The 23,322-nt window shown below is 37.5% G+C and overlaps 1 protein-coding gene across 5 annotated transcripts in view; it reads right to left on the bottom strand.

Moving 5' to 3' along the window:
- Positions 1 to 23,322, bottom strand: part of DCLK1 (doublecortin like kinase 1) — a 226,161-nt gene that overhangs the window by 41,155 nt on the left and 161,684 nt on the right. For 3 of the 5 annotated variants that reach the window (XM_041487255.1, XM_041487254.1, XM_041487256.1), the window contains exons 5-6: positions 17,820 to 17,914; positions 11,997 to 12,053 (exon numbers count right to left, since the gene is read on the bottom strand). In XM_041487255.1, the coding sequence (XP_041343189.1) occupies positions 11,997 to 12,053; positions 17,820 to 17,914 (152 nt within the window). Of the gene's footprint in view, positions 1 to 433; positions 519 to 11,996; positions 12,054 to 17,819; positions 17,915 to 23,322 lie in introns of those variants that run through there. The other 2 variants (XM_041487253.1, XM_041487252.1) reach the window with 1 other exon arrangement.

Below are 23,322 nucleotides of genomic sequence, written 5' to 3'. Positions count from 1 at the left end.
ACACACACGTACACAGATGTGCATGTGTATGAGCAGACCTTGCCCCTCAGCCAACTTGCTCAAAGCCCTAGCAGGGAGTAAAACTATCCATTTCTGAGTGAAGACCCAAGACTGCAGTGTGTTCTTTAGTACTATGGCAGATGAGACAAAAATATTGAAATAAGCCAGTCAGCACTGTGTTGCTTGCAGAAATAAAACCAATATTGTGGAACCTATTGCATTCCGCAATAAAAATACCTCTGAAGAGTGATGTCCAGATCAACTCTGATCCAGAGTGAACCTAACTGGTTTGCTAAGGCTGAGGAGCTTCCTCACAGAAAATTATCCAGCCTGCAATGCTCCCACCTTCTCTGGCAGGAAGAATGACTCATTTCCTACACAGCTGCTGTTATCACTACACTGACTGCTTTGAAATGTCAGCTCCAAATGTTACCTTCTGCAGGGCCATCATTTTCATCCATAGAGCTGCAAACTTTGGTGGATGCTAATGAGGTAGAGGAGCCACTGTGTTGGGAGCTCTGGAAATGGAGACACAAATGAAAACAGATGATTTTTAAGAAGCACAAGTACCCACAGCACGTTCCTGCTGGACACATGTCCTGGAGAGGCTTCGGTGTTCCCTATGTAAAGTATCTATTTACTTCGGTGGATGGATACGTGGAAGCTTGGGAAGAGTCCAATTTCTTCCACTGAAATTACACTTTTTGGTAACCTCACATTACTGGAGAGATCCTTGATCCACCAAGTGCAGCAGTGTGCCTGCAAGAATACTTTGATTTATACTCCAACAGCTTCTCCCTATTCCACACACATTTTGGCAGGGAAAACCGAAGAGCCTTATGCCCTCTGCAGGCCAGAGACCCTATTAACTCAGCAGGCACTAGAGGAACCTAAGTCTTTAGTTGGCTGTGTTATGGGCAGAATTCCTCAATTTCACAAACCTCCCTCTGTTGAAATCCTCCCCAGTTTTGTTCTAAAAGGGAGAAATAATTATGGCAACGTATGAACAAAATAAAATGTCAGGGTGAAGAATGGTTGTTGTTTCACAGGAGCATTTGACTGGGGATAGCTCAGCTGAGGCAATAACTCTGTTCTTGTTCTCCGTTTCAAGTACTTGTCCTGCAACTGTCTGAGCTTGTCTGTACAGCTAATGGGGGGAGGGCCGTGTCTCTGTGGCCCCTCAAAGGAAACTTGTAGCTACCCACCTTGGATGCCAGAAGTGTAGGAGGCAGGATCTCACCAGGGAAGCCTTCCAAAGCACCTACCAATGCCTATCAGTTACCTAAGGACTTAAGGAAAACTGCTTCATCATGCATCTAGATGGATGAAGCTCCACAGACATTTGAGATGGACAGGATTTCACCCAAAACTTTTATCCTGTGGTGCATAACAATTATACAAATGCATCTTCGTGATTCTCCTATCTCCAGAGGAAGGCAGAAGCTACAAATGTGATGGTGGCCCTTCAAACTTAAAGCCAAACTAAGCATTTCCTCAAGTACTCCTATTACAACTTAAGTGAAAAATATTCAGAGGATTTGCAAAACTAAAACTTTCTTGGGCTCAGATCATTAACATGCTGAAAGTGCTGCAGTATTTCATTATCTTCTTCAGTCTATATATTACATAGATTGAAGACTGTACTTCATGTAACTAACACTATCACTTCCTTATCAGTGTTTGCAAGCTTTTCAGATGCCCACAATCATGGTGTCAAGGCACTTTACAAATTAAATACAACTACTTTGGAATTATTTCTTTTGTCTGACACTGCAGAACACAGCTGATGACTGGAGCAAGAGTAACTAAAGTTGCAGCAGTTTGGATATTTGCTGAGTACCAAGCCATGGAAAACACAGTCAGAAGACTTTAAATCTGGCCAGTATGCTGAGTTAATTTGAGCAGAATAACTTTTAATTTCTCACACAACAAAGGTCAGATGACTTAGACAAAGTCTGAACTTGGCCTATTTTCCACTAAATATTCCTGAGAGCTTGCACATCCCATCTACCATGAGATTCTTTGTCCTTTCTTCCTTTAATCAACCCCAGCTCCCTGTTTTCATCCAGGCAAGTATTTCTTCTGAGTTTTGACCAGAACTGAAGAATGCATTAATCAACTTTTGGACTGTTTTTGTTGCCTCTTGACAACAGAAGTCAGGACCGAGTGATTTTATGCATTTTGCTCAGATATTGCTGCTCTTGTTTCGTGGTCAGGATGTATTTATATATGTTCTATTCCTGTACTAAACTCTGTGTGACATCCCAGTAAAAACTTACCTCTGGTTCATTTTTGAACAAATGAGCAGATGTGGATCAAGGTAACGGGAAAATGCTAGGAGTTCTCATGCCTGGAGAAGTCAGTCTCAAAGCCTATTTTTATACACGTGTAATGAGAGAATTGTTTCCTTTACAGTCCTGCTCGTAAAATAAGCAGAAAAACATGTTCTCTCTACTCATTCTGCTATGTTTGCTTGTTTTCCTAGAACAGACATCCAATTTCATACTTATTTTCCCACTCCACAGTATTTTCTGAAAGGAATTACATTTTAAATATGTTTAATATTTATTACTTCTATGATCAGGAATGAATCATTACAACATTTAAGGAGTACAATCACAAAAAGGTTAATGCTAGATTTTTAACAGATTATTTAACAGCTGCTTTTTTTTTCATTTTTTGCACTTTAAATAGTGAGATTACACTTTTAAGTAGATGTTAGGTCAAGGCTGCTGACTGCACAGCACTGCAGCTTCCTTTAGCATCCTGATTCCTTCTTTACAGGCTTGCAGTCACTGCTCTCATCTGTGGTAATGGGAGATGTGAAAATCAAGACCTAACTCAGCGGCCACATCTTCTCAGAATGGGTGCCTAGAGACATTCAAATTTCTATTTGAGGACTGAATTTTTCAAGGACCACAAGACAAGGCTTAGCTGAGAAATGCAATTGCTCAGTCCTTCTAAAACTAGGTATCTTCAAAGGCCCATTTAACCAAAGCATTTTAGCAAGTGCTTCAATTTAAGTACAAATAATCTTAATGGTCTACACATAATTGAAATTAAATTGACTCCTAAATATGTCTTGGGCAAACTCCTTAAATATGTATTTAACCTAGGTTTAGTCTAATAGACTGAAAAAAAGAAGTGGCACACAGAAAATTTAAAGGAAAAAATTTACTTCATACTGATGTTTTAAGTGGCTTTACTGCTTTTCTTATTGGCACTGTTAAAGATGGGAAGGTTAAAATATTATTTGTTAACAGAAGAACTGAAATAATGCATTTGTAGCATATAACATACCACTGGTCTGCAAACAAAGCATACAGCCCCTTTGGTGACATCAGCCTGTGAAGCATTGGCACGGAGGCAGAGGCAGAACTTGCCAGTGACAAGGAAGCAGTAGCTAGGAAGATGTGCTAAAAATACACACTGAGACTTTTAAAACTTTAAATAATTATTGAAAAATATATAAAAACATACTCTTCATTACCTTTGCTGAACCCCTCCTACTAAAACAACAGATTGAAAATAAATTAGGAACTGGACATTTGCACATATTCACCAAGTCTGCTGGCAGCGCCCCTTTCACAATTAAAGAGATGTTACCGGAGAAACACAATACAAATATTTTTGTCTTTATTCAGTCCTCTCCAACAACACACAGGCATTTATTTATTTATCTTTACTTCAGCTAGAAAGAGATTTCATTTATTTAGACTTTAATTAGCTCGCTGTTCTCACAAGCTGAGAGCCCTGCGGGTCCAGCAATCCTTGTGGGTCTCAGCGTTCCTTCCAGTTGGCTTGCCAATCGTGAGGCAGTCTGTCGTGCGCGCTGTTGCTCTCACAGATGTGGACCCCATCAGGGATATTGCAGATGGGGAGGGGGAAAACAAACCCTAAGCAAGAGTATAATCTCTTCAACACACAGACTTTAATGCAATTAGCTGTTTTAATTTTAAGAGATGCTGAGGTGCTTGGAATGTCATCGCTTTTACAGAGATTTAAAGGGGTCCAGTTGCACAGGTTGCCAGCACATGGCCAGTTTTATGGCACACCTTCATAAAAGCAATGGCATAAAAAAATCAGGTCTTTGGTGTAAGGATTTCAGATCCTATTCAGGTTTTATAGCAGATGGCCAGCACACCATACACCTCACTGATGTGAATGGAAACATTAGCACTAGAGAGTTTCAGCCATGTCTCACCCGAAGATTTATTTTGCAACTGTTTGGTAAATAGTTTGTATCTCAGTGGAAACTCTGCTAAATTAATGAAAAAAAGAAAAAAGGCAGCAAAATAAAAATTACTGTAATGTCTCTCTCCTGATACTCACCTTTGTCCTAAATTAATCTTAAAATCCCACTCCAACTAAACAGCAGGAATTATTCTTGTGGACTACTAGCGTCAGCAGTTACAAAGAGACTTAAACAAGTATGACTAGAAAGTTTGTTAGTGCAATTCTGATTCCAGAATCTCAAACCCCAAACACTGCATTCTATTTTCTAAACCTCTCAAAACCTTTCTTAGTGCATGTGGAATCTACAATGTCTCTCAACAATAGATTCCTTTGTATTTTTTCAGTACGAAGGAAGCATCTGGATGAAATGTGAGTAACAGAAAAGCACACAGGTGTAATACTAAGTTTGGATCCCATGAAGAGTTCTACTCTTTTAGAAACTGGCTTAATGAAGTGAGGATTCAAATTAGTAAACAAAGTGTAAATTCAGGAAGGAGACTCAGGAGAAGGGAATTATTGTCTTTAAATTATGCCTCCTAAGATGTCCCTCTTCCACAGAATTCTACTGAATCTTCAAAAAAAAAATACAAAAGCATGTAAGATGAAATTCAACTCAGCAAGGAAAAATAGCTTTAAAACCAAAACAAAGCATTTAGCCCCCACTCTCACCTCTTTTGGAGCCCCTACTAGTGTTCAGTCTGGTTATAAAACAATCTTTGCAAGGTAGCTCTCATGGCTTCCTGACAGGCTCAGCTCCATTGCATAAAGATGATCATGAATAATGGTAAAGACAACCATCCAGTAGAGGCATTAGCTTTTAAAGACTTTGAAGGAGATCAAAAAATTCCCATAATATGTAACAGTGTTAAGCAAGAAATGAGTCAATGAACAGCAAAATGGTACATTACCAGAGAACAAAAACAGAGGACAGCTGATTTAAAACAATAAAGTAATACATTTTGGTGTAACTTTTAAGAAGATAAACTGATTTTTTTTATTATTCAACTTAGAGAGAAGCAAAGGGTTACACTGAAATTCCTTCTCCCAACTATATCCAGTAAAAAATGTTTTTGATTTTCTTTTGTTTAACCTTACATTTTTTTTCTGCCCAGCCAGCTGAGACAGGGAAAAAAAGCTTTCATGTAAACAGTACAGAGCTGGCAAAAAAATTACTTCATGAAGAAAAATGAAATCAACAATCTTCATGCTGAAAGAATGGAAACTAATGGTGTTCGATGTATAGAAAGAGAAATGATGCAATTGTTTTCTTTTCCAGTTTGGATACTGCACTAAACCAGCACATGAGATTCAAATTTATTTATAAACTGTTTCATCTGGAAAGGAACAAGAAAAAATGTACGCAAACCTGCTTACGAACTTATTCACAATTCTACATCCTGCCCTGTTTTGTTAGACACTTGACTTGAGAGAGGCCCTACACAGGGAAGTGATTTTTTTGTTGTTGTTCATTTATGCAATTCAGGATTTACACAGCTTGGAGAAGAGATACGTTCAAATGGCACAAGCATTATCTGGTGTATTATCAGGGTTTTGTGTTGGTTTTCTTCTTTGAGGGACAGAGGGACAAATGGGAGAGTTTGCAAGGAGATGGAGCTGAGAGACTGAAGTTAAATTTGCAAACTTGAAGCACTCTGCTTTATTAAAATCCCCTCACTAAGCTGCAGCATTGGATGCTTAATACACTAATTTGATTTGTGTAACAAGACAATTCAGAAAGACAAATACAGTTTCCTACATAGTATTTAACAATAAATTTAAATCTAACCTCCACTAGTTCCTAACAGCTGCTTCCAAAGTTGAGCCATAATTCAGTCTAGGCTCACTCAGCCTTTGACATCATTCAGAAAAGATTGATGATATAAAAAGTGAAATATCATATTTGTGGTATCGGAAGTTATTACTGTCATTTCTGTATCCTTATTGAGGTTAACATAAAAAAGTTACATGTACAGTGATGCAATGTGAAGGCTTCCTTTTACCTTTTCTAAAGTTATATACAGGTAAAATTTTCTACTCAAGTATAGAGCAAAAATTGAAAAGCTACCAACCTAAAGGAGGTTCTTATTTCTTTCACCTAATTAAGGGCACAGCAAAATAACCACTTCACTTTAAATTATTTAGTTGTATTTTAAAAGCCCTCCTGGTATTTTTAACTGTTTCTTGGTAGAGACAGAAACCTCAGTTATTTTGTTTCTACTCTTCCCCATTTCTACCATATTGTTTTCCTTTCCATGTACGTGCACCTTTTTTAGGCAGAACTATTTACCAGAAACCAAGGGCATTTCAAAACTAGAACTTTTATCAAGCCCACAGTTTTCTCCAGGAACATCAGCTGAAGCATCAGGCTGGCAGATGACATGTCAGAATTTGTAACATCTCTCTTCCCCCACCCCTGCCAAACAAGAAATAAAACTAGGCTATGAATATGTGGATATGCATTTTTAAAGAGTGGAAAAATGTATCAGAAAATTAGGTACTTATTTTAAAACACACCAGGTATGTGGTATTAGGTACTTATTTTAAAACACACCAGTTTCAGTACTATTAGCTTTTCACAAGCATATTTTCCTAATACTTGCCTTAGCAGAAGTGCTGCTGGGGCTCAGGCTGTTGGTAGGGAGCTGGTACCTTGCTTTGCATATTCTACTAATTCCCCACTTCATGCTTCAAATCTAGCCCATCATGTGCACACAAATTTACCCGTAAGCAATTCCAGGCAGTTATATTTATTGTCTTCGCAACACCCACTACAAACCAAATTTCTCCTTGAAGCATTTTTTTGTATCTACACACTAAAGCCCTGAGTTTATTACTAAAAAAAGACACTGAATGCATCTACTGTTTAAAGGAACCCATTAGGATGCATGAATCCCATATGCTTACACTAAGGTTAGATGGACAATGTTGATCCAAAATGAGCAAGCATCATCAACTGCAAGAATTTTGTTAAAGCCTGTTAATCATGTTTTCAAAATAAATTCTCTGAACAGTGTGTATTTTTAATATATATTTATTACATCACTTACAATAATCTACATTAATGTTAAATCTAGCAAAATAACAAATTGCAACCAGGATGACATGGTCAAATATGAAACACAAGTACAATACAGTATGATGAAACAATGGCACAAAAATGAAGGTGATTTTCGTCAGCTGATTATAAGAAATAAAACATTCATCGGTATTTATTTTGCAAGTTTTACATGTTTTGTTGATAAATCAACAGCTTTCTTTTTGGTTTCCTGCATGACATGAATACAAAAATGGTATATTTTAAAAAGCAAATATCCAAGCACTTTTCATTAAAAAAAATAATTGTATGCATAACTTTGCAAAATCTTAAACTTATGTTGTAAATGTGCCAATATTTACAATATCATAGTGCAACTAAGAAAACGAAGAGGACTTAACACAAACATTGTTAGCTCCTCTTTCACTAGAGCCCAAATTCCAAAACACTGTATTGCAGGGCAAACCACAACCTAATTACCCATATAACACCAGACAACAAGGACACGCTGAATATAGTACAGCTTTCTTCACACTTCACTGCTGAGGGTTAATTGAAGCGAACTGGAGGATGATCAGCATGCGCAATCGGGGACACAGAACCGCGCAGGAGCGCGTGTGCACGGCGTGTGCGCGCTCAGCCCCGCGCGGACACAGCTCAGGTGTCACCTACAGACCCACTGCCTGCCTGGGGCAGCCGCCAGCTGGAGACAGGCCAGCTGAGCGGGCCAAAATTGTCATGGCAGCAAGCACAGCTCAGAGCAGCCCCTGCTCTGCTCAGCAGACCCTGGTTTCTGGATGGAAGGGCTTTCCTGGGGGAAGCAACACCCATTTCCAAAGAGGGGGATGACCACTTGCTTGCTTTGCTCTGTACATAACGATATTGCTGTCTGTGCTTCGTAAAGTTACTTTTCATCACTCATAGTTATAAACTCCTATCACTAGCAGATAGAGCTGAAAGTGAAGATTAAATAAAAACCGATCTTGTATTTGGTTGCACACCATTAACTGGATATAAAAAAAAGCACAGACAACATTAATCTATGCATTCATCAAGTGATGAGGTAATTTAGCACCATAAAGATTTTCTGTCAATTTCTCTACATTTTTGACAGAAACAGTAAACTTGGATTGAACAGTTTCTTTTCTATATTACTGTTAATTCATTTTACATTCAGAGTGCAGTTTTTGTAACATACGCACTATATAAAGTTCACACAGCAGTGTGAATTATGAAACTGCAGAAGAAAACACTATTATTTATCTCAATTTTTATTCCACACAATCTCAATCCAGTTGTTCTTCTAGGGTGCTTTGTAGGAATTTTATATATCCTTTCTTGTTATATACATTCACAGCCACAATATTAATATCCCAGAATTTTTATCTTTCAGCCAAATATGCCCTGTGAAAATGAATTGAAGAGAAAAATAACTAAACATAATGTACTGTCTCTGAATTATTTTACAAATTGGAAAGCAATTTTCACATTGCATAATGAATGCTAAAGATTTTGATTTCAACAAAAGAACTTCTAATTTTGCATGACTTAATGTACTTCAGAACAGCACCATTGAAGAGGAGGCATAAGACTGAACATGTCAAAAGAATACCATTTCAAATATTCAAATTTCAGTTTAGGATTAATGTTTTGTCTGTGTGTATGTATTTGTGCGTAAGGTGTTATCCTTCCCACCCTGGAGTCAATGGTAGGCTTGCCACTAACTTCTGGTCAGTTTGAAATTAGCCCTTGTTCGTAGATGTGATCTCTTAAAACTGCACAGAATCCCTTGGGGTAGCTGCTCAGCAAGTAATGGTGCAGCTCCACTAACTTTAACAGAGCTGTAGTGAATCCCGCCAGACGAGCATCCTCCTGTTAAAACATTTTCCCCATTTATTTTTTCAAAGTCACAAATGTGACATAACAGCGCATGGGTTCAAAGCCATTAATCTATGTATGTGTGCATGTGCATGTAAATATAAACATACGCATTTTGTGCTTCACATGTGAACTGCTTGTTGCACAAAAGAAGAAAAGAGATTTAAAAAAACAAAATGAAACAAAGTTGCAGAAAGCATTAGGGAAATAATCACAAGTATTCATAAAGCTCAAAGGGAAGCAAAGCTTTCACAATCTATACAAGACTCTTTAGCTACATCGTAATCACCTTGGAGTAGGCACAAATAATGCAGCATACAGAGAACTTTTAGAGATTCAAACACTATAAAGTTGCTTAAGCTATTCTATTATTTAATGCAGTTGATGAAATCTAGGAACAAACCAAAACCTGTGCTGTTGCAAGCAGAATTAGAGCATCAAGGAACACAATTTCAGTTCCACCCATAAACTGAAACCTTCTGGTCTTGCTCAAAAGAAACATTTCATTTCTGCTCATGTATAATGGGAATTACATTCCACACAAAAAAGGATCTCAAAGTCTATAAACAGTGTACCTTTTCAATCTCTAAGGGACTTTCATTCCTAAAATGAAATATTAATGATACGTCTTGCCCCTGAATAGCCCCTTAATACAAGTCATATGTTGAAATGATTAAATGTTATGGACTAGCATAATCTTTTTTTAAAACAGTCTTGATGGAGAACTCACTATGATAACAATTATTGATATAACGTCCATTTTTCTTTTCCACAGCTAAGCAAAGCTGTGGGATTCAGGTTTGCTGGCAATCTGTGCTCCCTGTGCAGAACAGTCTTAATAAACTGCCTAAAGCAGCAGTAGCCTATATGGGAGAGGGGAGGGAAAATAAAATTCCTGGAATTTATTTTCTTTACAGGAAAAAACAATTTTTAAAATGTCAGTAAGTATTTTGCTCAATCTGGTCTAGTTGCCTGAATTTTTGGAAATTGATCCCAATGCACCTTTATATAATATGCATTTTTCAGGATCAAGTAATACATTTTGCAAAGACATTCCCTCATAACAACTGAAAATGCAAATAACTTCACAGCTGTGAACTTTTTCAGTAGAACAGGACAGCCTATGCATTATGGTATGGGGTGAGGATGGACTGTTCTTATGGCTGGGAACAGTTTTAGATTGAAGTCTGAGGCAGGAATGGCAAAACATGCATTTTAAAAGGGAATGACCTGACTGCTTCAGCAAACCTGCCAGACCAATGACTTTCCCTCCAGGTGATACTGGAACCACATATAGGAAACAGAGAAGGTAAGTTTTGTATTCTGCTGCCCTTTTATTTCATTTTGCAAATATTCTCTGTAAAGAAAATTATGTTGATACAGTAAAGGCATAACATCACATGCCAACAATTTCCATTTGCTGAGTTTTATTATGGACAAATCAGTCGAAAGGAATTATTTCACTACATTTAGAAGTTGGCATGTGGCAGCTAAACCTTTTCTTCAATTAGGTAAATTTTCCTGATTTCAATATATATTAAATCATTACTAAATAGCTCAAAAATATAAACTCTATAGATTTTTGCTGAGAATCAGAAACACACTGATTTCTAATTCTTAAATTATTAGTATTTGAGAAAATTAAAGGAAAGGCATAAGACTACAAAAGTGTGTGATCACTACACTATGGACTTTAACACAACGTACAATGGGAAATATTGCTATTATGTAAATTAAGTAGACTAAGATTCTCACAATAAAGCAGCAGAAAACAAATGAAAATTAGTAGATATTTGTTAAGCAACTGGCTCTAATGCATGACCTACTTTAACACTAAAGGAGTTTTGCATATTCATGCTGCATAAAAAGAGCACTTCTAGATACTGCGAAAACAGAAAAATTAGGTCAATAGGAGGATGAATTACAGTATCACCATTTCTGTTGGCTTTCTTTTTAAAATGCACAAAATGTCTTCTTGTAGGAAATAAAAAATTATGTTCCCCTTCTTAACATAAGTGAATACTTTCTCAGGCCAAATACATTTTTCCAAAAGATGTCATCACATGTATGTCAGTTGACGCTGCTAGACAGCAGGCCCTCGTATTTCCTCGGTTAGAAATCTGTCCCTATTTACTTGCAACACATGGATGGTCAGCATTAACAGCTCTTGCCAGGTAAAACATTCATAATGCCTGTGAGCACCCTTCTGTTTACAGTCATCAGATGGCAACGCAGTGAAGAGAATTTGAACACTGCTTTGAAAGAATTACTTTTGTCCTGTGGCCACACAGGATTTCTTCACTTTCATTAGGATAAAAAGATTAAACTTAGGGTGTTTTCAAATGTGCGTGTTGGGATCAGACAGCGTGGTGCAAGCAGTTTATTATGGCAGGTTTTTTCTTCTCCGCATTTTACCCATTCGTTGGTAAAAGCAAAGTACCCATTAACTGTTCATATAAAAATGAATAAAGATAGATATGGTAAAAACAGAACATATAATCAGTACCTTCGATGATAAAAATAGCGCTATTCATAAATGTGCCCACTATGGATTTGTGCGTTATAGTCACCTTATCCAATCTTTGTGCCTTTAAGTATGCACAATGCTGTTCTTGATTTGATGGACATATTCAATGGCTCATTCATTACAAATTCTTGCATTAAAATGCAGTGATAAAGCCAAAAAATACCCCCACACACTAGAATTAATTTGGCCCCATGTTGTTAATATTAAATATGCAAAACTCTTTTGTGCGATTCACTATTACTGTAAATTAGCAGCTATTTTCTTTAAAAATGTTAAACCTTCATCAAATCACAAACCATAAACATTGTTCCATTTTCTCTTTTACACTGAGTCTCCTACTGAATCCATATCATCCGAAGAGAGTGGGCGATACAGGTCCTGTAAGATGAAGGGCAGTATAGATTTGTTTATTCTGTTTGATTTGTTGCACTGTAACTGTCTTACATTCTTTTCGTTACTGTGGACCAGAAGACATTGTTTAACATAAAATACACATGTTCTATATGTTCATATTGTTGTCTTGCTGTCATATTATTATTTTTTAATCAAAAAGATAAATAGCAAATAAAGCTGAAGTTTCAATGTACAACATATTCTCAGAGGCAATTTTTTTTTCTTTGAGTCTTTCCTATTAAACACTATTCAAACACTAGTTGTCTGTTCTGGAGAATCTCTTAATGGTTTGGAAACCTGGAAAGATTAATTTAATCTCAAAGGGAATTTATTTCCCTTTTGGCCACTTCACAGTGGCAGAGCTGTGGCAGATTAAATGCTTACCTTACATAAGGTAATAAAAACTTGCCACCCACTGGTGATATAGCATGGATCCAGCAACATTTGACCCCTGGGCTGCTGACACTGAATACTGCTGCTGCCTATGTCGTACTGACAATGGTGCTCCTTTCCCACAGCTCCTCTGTGCCCGTGTGTATGTATAAAAAAGACAGCATGTTTTACACTTTGTCCCCCCATCGCCGTCTCTTTCTGTCGGTAGCCAAGCAACCAGCTCATGACAGCAGAGGGAGAGTCTGAGTGGATCTGTACACTTCATTCTTTCAACACACTCCGATCCTCTGACAGATCAGACAATCCTCAAGTGCCAGAGGTGCTATGGGATGATACGTGGCCCTCTCCTACCTACACAGCACAACAACCCTTGTCGAGACACACAATCGCACGGAATGAGAGCTCAAAAAAGAGAAGTAGACGACAGGACACTGTCTTTTTAAGGTGATTTAAGCATAACTGATGGTTCAGAGGGGTTCTGATTGGGCAGGTGCCCAGCACATCTCATAGCCATTCTCTGATATCTTTAAGACATTTTGGGGGATTCTTTCCATATAGAACATATGAACAAATTGCAACAAAAAATCCCTGTAAGACAAAGTACAAGAAAAACATGAGAATGAGAAAGCTGATGGAGCCAGCTTTTGGGTTGACCTTGAATGGCTTAGTTTTGTTTTTTTTTTTAGTTACAGTAAGATAACCCACACAAGAATTTAACAAATCTGAAAGCTATATTACAAAAAAGGACCAGCTAAAATGAATGCTTCACAAATTTCAAATTGTGATCTCAATAAACAACGCAGGTTCATATTTTACTTGTAGGCATGATATAAAATGGATTTAAGTACCTTAAAGGGGGGTTGATTCCTTAGAATGCTTATTCTGCATGTATTCTGCCAATGGGTATGTATACACACAGTATACTGGCAGAGTGAAAATCAGATCTTAAATACATTTCTATTATGTTGCAAACAATCTAGACAATAGAACAATTTTAAACAGACATTCTGAATACTAACTAGTTATATAATTATTAAAATTTCTTTTGAGAATATACAGTTTGGGAATTTCTAATACATGCTACAGGAAAAAAAAAGAATCTTTTGATTTGATAGAGAGGGTAACACCCCAAAATTTTGAATAGTATCTCCCAGGTGATCATCTTGCTTCTGAATATTAAAAAAAAAAAATAAATTATGCATTTGGCACTAACAAGTAAGGTATTTCTGAATTTTAATATTTACAGAATATTTTTGCATTTCTTTTCATAACTCTATGATTACTCTAAAGCAAAATCATTCACCAGATTTCACTGTCATTTTCTCTGCTATTTCACCTGTTTTTAAATACTTGAAAGTCTTAAAAAGTTTTCCTTTCTGAAAGAATTTTTCTTACCTATAATTAGCCAGGCAGCTGTCTGTCTTGAAATTATGAGGAGAATCTATTTATTATTTTGCATAGATTTATAAGAAGACAAAACTTGCTGAATGAATCAGACTTCTTGGCTGCGTACAACTCAAAAAGTCCTTATATACATAGAATTCGGCCTGTCGAATCAGCCAAGAGGTACCTTAAATCTAACTCTTTTTTATTCTGTAGGTTGCAACCTCTAAGAACATAGAAAAATACTTAAGTTTTTTTTTCTAAATGCCATGTCACCTTTCCTGAGTCTGCGTAGTTAGCTGCACTCTGTTGCAGTAGTAACTATATTTGTGGGTAACACAGTAACTCTACTTCAATCTGCTATTTCAAACCTGAATTTCAAATGCATTAATCCTCTGGGGAAAAAACCCAAAACTTAATTACGTCCATAGCAATTTAAAAACTAGAATCTTAATTTCCTATTTAAGAATAAAGAAATAATCAAACTGCATGAAAGAGTAACTATAGCACACAGGCTGCTAGTTAAAATATTCAGAAGCTGAAAATTGGTTGACAGTTAGCTAAGATAACTGATAAATTGTTCCCAGCTCACTTTCAACTTTGTGAATTACACCCATGAAATTAATCTTTCAAATCTTACTTTCTTCAAATATAGACTGAGTTTCACAGAAGATTATAAAAATATAACTTTCACTGACTTCTGAATTTCTGGAAACAACTCAGCCAACATACATATGCAAATGAGAAAGGATACATTTTATCTTCTTTGTATTCTGGCTTTGGAGGGTACAAAATTTTATCTATAGGGTTACAAGAGTACTGTTTTCCTGAGCATGTACCACAAGACAGTAAGTATGTAACAGTATGTAAGGCCACAGTTTTGGCCTTATTTACATCAATCAAAAGCTCTCCTTCAAAGGCCAGAATTCATTTTTTAAAAAGATGAGTGACGAAATGTCAGTAAGTAAAATGATTAATCCCTATTTTAAGCTGCCTAATGCACTCCACAGGTCTTTACTATTCCCAGGAAGAAATCCCTCCCTTTGTGGAAGTACCTTGCTTTGGTGCCTCTGGATTCAAAATCCTGACCTCTCAGCTGTACTTCCCAGGAAAAACATTGGCAGCCTGCCTCGACCCCTGGGCATTGTGATGTCCCAAGCCTATAATTCCCTCATAGCACTGGATGGGGATGCTGAAGAGCTGATTGATTAGTTAAGGCAAGGTGAACCAGGCTAGGCTAGAGGAAATGTTCCTATCACCTTCCAGACCAAGTATCTACCACTGGCACCCCATGTACCTGATGGCATGGGAGAACAGGAGCTCCTGTAACTCGAACTGCACAGGGAAAGGCAGAAAACACCACAAATTACAGAGCTGAGCTGGTGCCCCCAGGACCCAGCACCTTATTTCAGTTCTAAAGCAGTAGCTCCCTCAAACTGCAGGTAAAGAGAGAAAGACAGAGCAGTCAGAAAAAGAGCCACCACTTTCAATTCCAGATCATGCCTACAGCAGCCAACACTCCCCCTTCAGGGCAGAAACACCTCACCTCTTAACACAGGGGACAAGATGGGAACTTAAATCCATCCCTTCTCCCTTGTATGTCTATCACACGATACCAGCACTTCAGCAACCTCCTAGGGAATAAACCTCACCCTGCAACTGGCTTGTCAGCACTGTAGCTGAAGCCACTGAAGAGAAAACAAAGTGCTTTGGGTTTAAATTTGGTTCATGACAATATGGTCCATAAAATACCCTCTCTAAGTCAAAATTAAATAAAAAGATACAAAAATCTGTACTAAAACTAAACAGAGCACCATTTATATTGCTAACAAGGAAGTTATGATTTTTTACATAAATAAGGCCCTGCTTAATGCCTTATTTACTCATTGGAATGCACATTATAACCTTTAATGACACAATCATATGTTTTTACACTGAACTTCTAACTCATTCACTTCACAAGCTAAACATGAAAGCAGATGAAATAAATTCTCAGATTGAGTGTTAAGTTTCCATCCCTGAACTTCTGAGTTGATTTTGTAATCTAAATAATGTTATTGCAATGCATTTTACATGATTGCAATCTATTTTTACATGAAAAATTCCATGTTTCATCAGGTAAGAAAAATAAATCTGTCTAAAATAAAGCCACACAAGCATGAAAGGTCCCCTACCGAGGTCAAGAGAACTGAATATGAATATTGGAGAAGAGAATTCAACTCCCTAACAATCTTAGTCTTATCTCTCCTGTAGTACACTTCAATATTTATTTTCTCTACAGTTAGCAGTCTGATTTTGTTACCGCTACATAGCGCTTTGCATCCATAATACTGCCACTCGGTGATCCTATTACACTTACACATAAAAAGAAGCCCATCTGCTCTCCTCTTCACATTTGAAAGTCAGAAATCTTGTGCCTAGAAACCTCTTGTGCCTAATGGTGCTGATCACATGGCTCCCACTCACCCATCCACAAACTTTAGCAGAAAAATATCTCTTCACTGTGGAGAGCGAAGCTTCAGTGGTGAGAAAGAAAGTTTAGGAAAGTTACCAATGATAAGAGACAGGCTTGCAGAAAATGCAAATCCAATGTAAACTGGTATCATCCATCTAAACAGACGCCCTCACATCACCAATGTATAATTCATTTGGAAGACTCTTTGTTCCCTCTCCAGTGACTTATTAATGATTCATTAATAAGCCTTGAGAGCAAGAACAAACAGGTGGGGAAGACATTGCATTCAAGAAGATTTTAGCACCAGCTCACCCGCTGGAACTTACATCTTTACTCTCTGTGCACTGGATGATGAAAACCATGGCACTACCCTGAGGCTCCAAGCTGCTGCTCACTGGCTGTCCCTACACTGCAAGATCACAGTCGGCCCCTGTGTCTGTAAACAAGTCATGGCAGAAACCAATAGCTGTATCCCAGACGGAGGTAAGACTTGGACATGCACCATTCCTCAGCTTCCTGGCATACATCAGATATGAAGAAGGGTCTGCAGGCTAGAAGGGAATCGTGTCATGCTACAGCTGTTCCTGACCTGGGTATCTGGGGAATCAGGTCTGCACCAGCTCCTAAAGTCAAGCACTGCCGATTTCGTACATAATCCCCTTATTTTGAGGGACATAAATTGTATCTTTGTTTAAAAGCTGAAAAGGCAGAAAAAGAATGTGTTCAAACTCTGTTTATAAACAAATCTGAGATACAGATTACTGCCTCAGGGATGCTTTCATTGAGAACTGACCACAGTTTAGAAAAATAGCAGAAAATACATAGACATCCATCTTATTTATTTTAAAAAGATAAAATTAATTCTATCAGCATGTGGGGCTTTTGGGTTGAATGAGTAATATTTTATCAGAGGGTTACAGCAGTAACATGGGCATTGGCTTAGTTCTGGATGCTTAGGAATACTGTAGATTCCTCCATACAGGATAACTTGGGAGAACCTAAAGCTACTATCAACTCTGGTCCAGGAAAGTGACAGACAGGTCTCACTTGCCTTGGTGCTGATAGTATCTTCACTGCACAAGGCTGTGATATCACAGCTAAATTCCACAGTGCATTCTTTCACCTTGCTTCAAAATCAAAGCAGTCTGTAGCTTGTGCAAGTGACAATGCCCACAGCGAGTTAAGAACAAAAGAGATTTCTTTGACATTTCCTTTCAGTTGTGAAATATTTGGAAACAGAAAGTAAAACAAACAAACAAAAAGTTTTGTGAAAAAGGAGAGAAACCTCTGCTTTTTTCCCCCAAGGATAAACCAGTTCTCAGTATACTTAACGTTTTGACAGTCACAGAACAGTTGTATTCCACTTCAGGGTGTTTTACAAAAACAAAGATTGTAGCCAGGCTCTTCCACCCTATAGCTCTACACACACGCAAGGGATCAGAAGGGAGAAGGCTATTGGATAATGGCTATGCTGGATTCTCCCCAGCCATGCTCAGAAATCAGTTTCCTTATTTCCTTACCCTCTGTTTCCGTAGGCTTCCTGGGCTGGTGGGAGATGGGCTTGGAGACTTCCCAGAGCGGGGAGTAGAAAGTTGGCTACCAGGGGTTCCATTCACTAAAAGGACAAGAAATTGAAAAAAATGAATACAAGGCATTATTAAAGGAAAAAATATTTAAATCAACATTTTTCTTCAGTCTCTGTTGAACAGATTAATTTCCTTTTGCTTAGTGTTTGAAGCATTAAATAAGGTAATTAAAAATAATTATTTCCTTACATTTTTGGCTCACGTAGACAATTTTTAATACAGGGTGAAAGCAAACAATGAAAAAACCTGAGAAGACTTTAGTCATGGCAGAGAACATGATCATGTTTTCTGGAACTGTATTGTTCCTATACTTTACTGAAAGTACTGCAAGTAAGGGGGAACAAGGTGCATTGTTAACCTTAAAAGACAAAATATATAAACCTTTTAATTCCATTTAACTATGGCTTGAAGTGCTGCCCACTAAAAATAAAACACAGTATTGCTTGCAAGAACAAATCAGCTGCCTGCTTTTCACTTTTTGAGTGAGGACTCAACCATTTGAAGAGATTTTTGCAATAGTATCTGACCCAAACACCACCTCAGACTTAACCCAGAAATGCTTTCTGGAGGCAAATGAATAGGATATAACTACTCCAGTCTGGCTTACAGGAAAGCATCACTCTCTCAAATAAGCAAGCTTCTTCACATATGTTAGTGCCTGTCTTTATAGAAGCATCTTCACATGCACATGACATTACCCAATAAATTAACAAAACAATGCCAGCAGAGGACAGAATTCTACTACAAAGTAATCACACGAGAGGCTATCAATAATATTCATATTGAAGCACTGACAGAAACACTACAAAGCATGTATCACTTATACATGTACATATTCTTAAACAAGCAAGTATTCTATCAGAGCCTACATTTGTAAAGTGCTAGGACAAAAAGAACAATCAGATTCCTAGATTCTGCATCTCAGGAGAATATTTACATACTAAGGATATCAACAAGGCATCTGACTTACCTTCTATGAGTTCTAACATGGACAAAATCTGACTGTTTAACTTGATAAGAGCAACCAGCAAAATTCCTGCTCTGTACTAAGACAAGCTGTAGCCAAACTGAGAAGCAATGGGATTAGTTAAGGATAGCTGGGGCTGCTCACAGAGTGAGCTGAATGCGATGCAGGATTCATAAGCAGAAGCCTTTTCTGCGTAAGGCTGACGTCTTCAGAGCAGCAGTGGGAGGTGCAGGTGCTGTCTTAGGGCTACATCAAAGGTGTCAATTAAGCATAATGCTGCTGCTTCACAACGCTGAGCCACCGCAACCCCCACTCGCTTTCCACGGAGCCCCGAAAGCCTAAGCAATTTTATATGCTGTGCACTGAATCATAACGAGGCGCCTTTGGGGGCAATGTAGCAAGTGACTCATCCGAAAATCAAAATGACAATAACTCTTGTAAAACCTTGGCTGACTGGCAATCTAGCAAATGCTAATTCCTCTGGATAATACAGTAGGCATTTTCAAAAGATTCTTCTTACTTTTTGCATAATACATTGTTCTCACTGGCTAATACTGGGCCCACACATTACAATGAAGAAGTATGTATACCTACCACACCACACACATCAATAAAACACTATACTGCATGATAAAGGACAATCACTTAATAGTGCTTAGGTGCTATGAGTGATCCAATCTCAGCATCACTTCGTGCAAGGCATTGTTTAGAGTAAAGGTGCAATATATTTGCATAACTATAGAAACAACAAGACACTCTAATTGGATTTAAATAGGCTATTTTTATAGAAAAACATTCCACTCATCCAGGCTTCAAAATATCTTTATACAGAGGATAATGATTTGCACATATCAGCACTCATTCAAATATTGTAATAAGCATAGGGGAATGCATATGTATATGTATGTTCATACAGTATTCATCAAAACAGCCACACATCTGTCCTACAGTGACTAAAATCAAATTTATTACCAATATCACTGAAATAATTTAGGAGAAGAGCAAGATGAGGACATTAAAAATTAGCTTTCTGGAATCTCAAACTTGTAAAGTTATAAAATGTATCTTCTAAACATCTATGGTATAATTTAGAAACTAACATTAAACTCCTACTATTCACACAGAGCTAGTCCTTGAGACTGCTGAGTAACAGGACTAGTGCTCTGCCTTCTCTTTAAACCAAGCAGATACTCTTAGGTCTTATTATCATAACCAAATTTAAGACAACAAATACATTTCAATACATCTTATAGCACTAGGCACTGGTTCCTGTCCTTAACAGATTGACTCTCTCCCCATAACTTTCAGCTTTTTTTTAGAATTACTATATCAGTCTCTGTCCTGAAGACAAAAACTTGAGGCTATCAAGTGGAACCAGACAAAGGCAAATAGTTGCAATGGCCTATTTAACTATCAACATATTTCTGTATTGATGCATATTATGTTGATGAGTATCTATTCAGGATGAGAAAACATAGTATTATCATAAATCCTAAAAATTTTTTACTTGCCACCATCAGAGTATCCAGAGTGCTTAAGCTAAGTTTGAATGGTCTTTTCAACTGTGTTTTTAAAAAGGAAAATTATGATAGTTGTGCTTATGGTGGCCATGTAACATATGTAATCAAGAGCACAATTAATGGAATGAGGCTCTCAGCAGATTTAAGTGAAGTTTTCTCACCTCCTTACCCATATCCAGAATATAAAGGTGCCTATACATAAAACATGTATTTTTGAGAGCTTACAAGGACTCCCTATAGAGAGCTGATTAGGAAACTAAAGATGGCAATTAGCTCTGGAGATGAGACTCCTTTTACCAATCTTTACTCACCTGTTGTATTGGCTTCTACATCTGAAGTAGTTTTCTAGACATTATTTTAACCAAGCTGCTGCCACAACACAAGTTGTATCATCCAGAAGCAATCATCTAAACCTGCCCTGATGAACAATCTACACTAGGAGCATCCATTGCAGTGTAAACTTCCAAAGCTACACAAGATGAATCCTTCTGGATGCTCTCCATACCTGGAGATATATATTGCTATTATTATTATTACATTATTACTACTGGTATTATTAATATAATCCTTAAGACAGATATCACAACAGGACAGAAATGGTAATTTCTGATATTTTCCCAGTACATTCCAAGGGCCCTCCTTTTATACCTTTTTGTTTATGGCTTCCTGTGCTTGTGAGTCATTAGACTGAATTTGCAAATAGAGGTGATACTAGGTGCTGAGTAGCAGGAAGAGACTGCTGTGATTCTGACCCCCTTCCTGAACTCCATTTACAATCATTACACCATTCCTACATAAGCTGCTCATTACCAGAAAACGTGTCAACAAATATGTGAATAAAAGCTATAAGATTCAATATTAATACTGAATTCCTGATCACCAAATTGCTCTAAAATCCATTTCTAGGTGGAAATCATTTTTGTTGGAAACTGCATTTCTATCCAGTATCTGAACTGCATTTCTCACTGACTGATAACAGCACATGTTCCTAGAGGGAACCCTGATGTAGATAAAGACATACGAAATTGGTAAACCACTGTTGTGATTGACAATTTTATTGAGTGAGGCAAGAGGCTTCTTGTCACTTTTATTCATAAAATGGCAAGGGTCACAGACTTCAGCTTAACACACAGCACCTTCCCATCATCTTATGAAAAAGATTTATCAGTTCAAAATTTCGCCAGTGAAATATGTATTAAAAAGCTGCAACAATACCAAAATTATTGTGGCTACTCAGAGCAGACGTATGCAAGTGCTTAGCTGTGAACTCCTTTCCTCACTGTCCTCTCTTGCCAAGGATGTGCAACAGGGCAAGGACCTGTCTTTGTACTTGCTTTTCCAGCACCTGGCATACACATGAGGATGAAAAAATCCATAAAATAGAACACTAAAGCTGGATACCAGCATCTACTCAGACAAAAGCAAAATAGGTTTTCATAAGATAATATAAATAATAATTATGATAATAATTATGAATAATGTTGTGATAATAAACTAGTGAAAATGCTGCAAGTAAAAAGTACTTTGATAGCATTCCAATAAATAAATTTTGATAGGGCATATTTTCATTAAGTAATAGGAAAAAAAGCAAGAAAAAATGAATTAAAGCATCAAGTGCCAGTCTGAGAAGCCACCAATACCACGGCAGTGTATTAAAATCAGTCTCCTATAGAGTTGCCTGTGGATGTGCAAGAATATTGTACTCTATAAAAGACATAGAGATAATTCGGTGTATTTAAAAAAGGGGTTTGCCAAACACAAAAGTGTGTGTGAAAGAGGACACTAAGGGAAAGGAACAGTGCAGGCTTTTTTTGCAGCCACAACTTACAAATAGGAAAGTTTAGCTAAAAACTGATTTACACACGTCACAGCATGTGTAGGTCATATTCAGCAACTGTTAGCAGAAAATGTGAGATTACTATTTGACCTTGCCTCAATTACTTCTGTAGTTTTTCACTGTCCTTTCCAAAACAACATTTTTGTCTCGTTAACATTATGTAGTTACAAAATAATTGAGAAATAAACCATATCTTGCATTTTTTGTTCATTCTGCTTTTGTATTTTACTTTTGTACATTGTTACATTTTTGTCTTAACACCAAAAGACAGAGTGTGTACAGAGTACCACATTAGGCAAGTGCCCTCAGTATGACTCCCCAGTGAAGACAAGGCTTTGGAGGTTCTACCTTAGCATGCAGCTGGTTGAGATAAAAAGCCCATATACTGATAGTGCATTCATTTTAACTGGTGCTAAACTGTCCTTTTTATTTTCAATCTTTTGTAGAGTTTATGTCGAGAAGTTAAGCAGATAAAAGTAGAACATCCTTTTGCCACTGAAGACAAGGCCTGGCAGACCCACACAGAACTTTCACCTGATCAATAGACCAATAGATGAGAAATGTCAGCAGAAAGGATCACCTGCAGGTCAGGTTTACGTTCACTATCCCAGCAGCCACCGAGTCCTTGTTAGTCACTGGTACCCTTGGTAGCACCAAGAGCTCAGCAGGGACTGTAAGCCCCACATAGGCTCTTCCACCTCAACCCAAAGTCACCTATGTCTGCACTAGCAAGCAGAGAAGTGCTAACACATAGATATTGCAGGCATATCTTATATCTCAGAAAAAAGGAGACTGCCTGGAAAATGCAATTCCCTGGAAAGCACCAGTATTTGTTTTTTCCTCTAGTCTCAGAAGCGAAGTGCCTCTTGGGTTTGTTTATTCCCTCTGCACTTCAGCTGATATCTATGAAACTGTCTGCTAATTTCATGTAGTACCTAATCAGGAGAACATCTACGTGTATATAAGACTTAATGAAAATCTGTCTTTTGGACTGTTTTGCCTAATTAGAAAGACTAGGATTCTCAAATCAGTCTGTTTAAACAGAGTACAATTTCTGAGCATGTTTCTTCATTTAGCATTTAACTTTTCATCCTTTAAGAGGGTTGAACTTCT

This window comes from Pyrgilauda ruficollis, unplaced genomic scaffold, assembly GCF_017590135.1.
Source record: "Pyrgilauda ruficollis isolate IOZ18807 unplaced genomic scaffold, ASM1759013v1 scaffold8, whole genome shotgun sequence".
Taxonomy (NCBI): Eukaryota; Metazoa; Chordata; class Aves; order Passeriformes; family Passeridae; genus Pyrgilauda; species Pyrgilauda ruficollis.
Note: the sequence above shows the minus strand (reverse complement) of the source record. Positions and strands in the feature narration are given on the sequence as shown.